Consider the following 433-nt stretch of genomic DNA (forward strand, 5'->3'; position numbering starts at 1 on the left):
GGGGGAGTGGGGGGGGGGGGTATGGTAAGGAGCGGACAACCGTCAGCCCAACAGCAAGACAGACGTCAGAATCATCAGCAACGAGCTCATAGTAGTAGTGATGGTGGAGGGGGTGGTGGTAGTATGTCAAGAGGGGGAGAGGGGAATCATCAGCAAGCGCAACTTGGGAGTCTCGAAGGAAGAGCGGGAGGAGGAGTTGCCGAGACTGTGGGGAATCTGAATGAGGTGAAATCCTCTCCAACGACGACAACGTTTGCATCTGAAGGAGAGGGGAGTAATATGGTTGTCAATGTGACTACTATGGGGGGAGGAGGAGGTATGATGCATGGCGATAACGGGGAAGGAGGAGGAGGTATTGCAGGAGTAGGGCCTCCTGGTCAAAAATCGGAGTGTCGCATAAGAGAAGAAACTCGAGGAAGCGGAGAGACAGAAG

The 433-nt window shown here is 54.3% G+C and overlaps 1 protein-coding gene across 1 annotated transcript; it reads left to right on the forward strand.

Moving 5' to 3' along the window:
* CSUI_011584 (uncharacterized protein) lies at positions 1–363 on the forward strand (the record flags this gene model as incomplete). The annotated part of the gene is made up of 1 exon (XM_068071682.1): positions 1–363. A coding segment is annotated over exon 1 (342 nt), but the record flags the coding sequence as incomplete, so codon positions are not given.
* Positions 364–433: the final 70 nt, after the last annotated feature.

The sequence above is a fragment of the Cystoisospora suis genome (assembly GCF_002600585.1).
Source record: "Cystoisospora suis strain Wien I chromosome Unknown contig_14527, whole genome shotgun sequence".
Lineage (NCBI taxonomy): Eukaryota > Apicomplexa > Conoidasida > Eucoccidiorida > Sarcocystidae > Cystoisospora > Cystoisospora suis.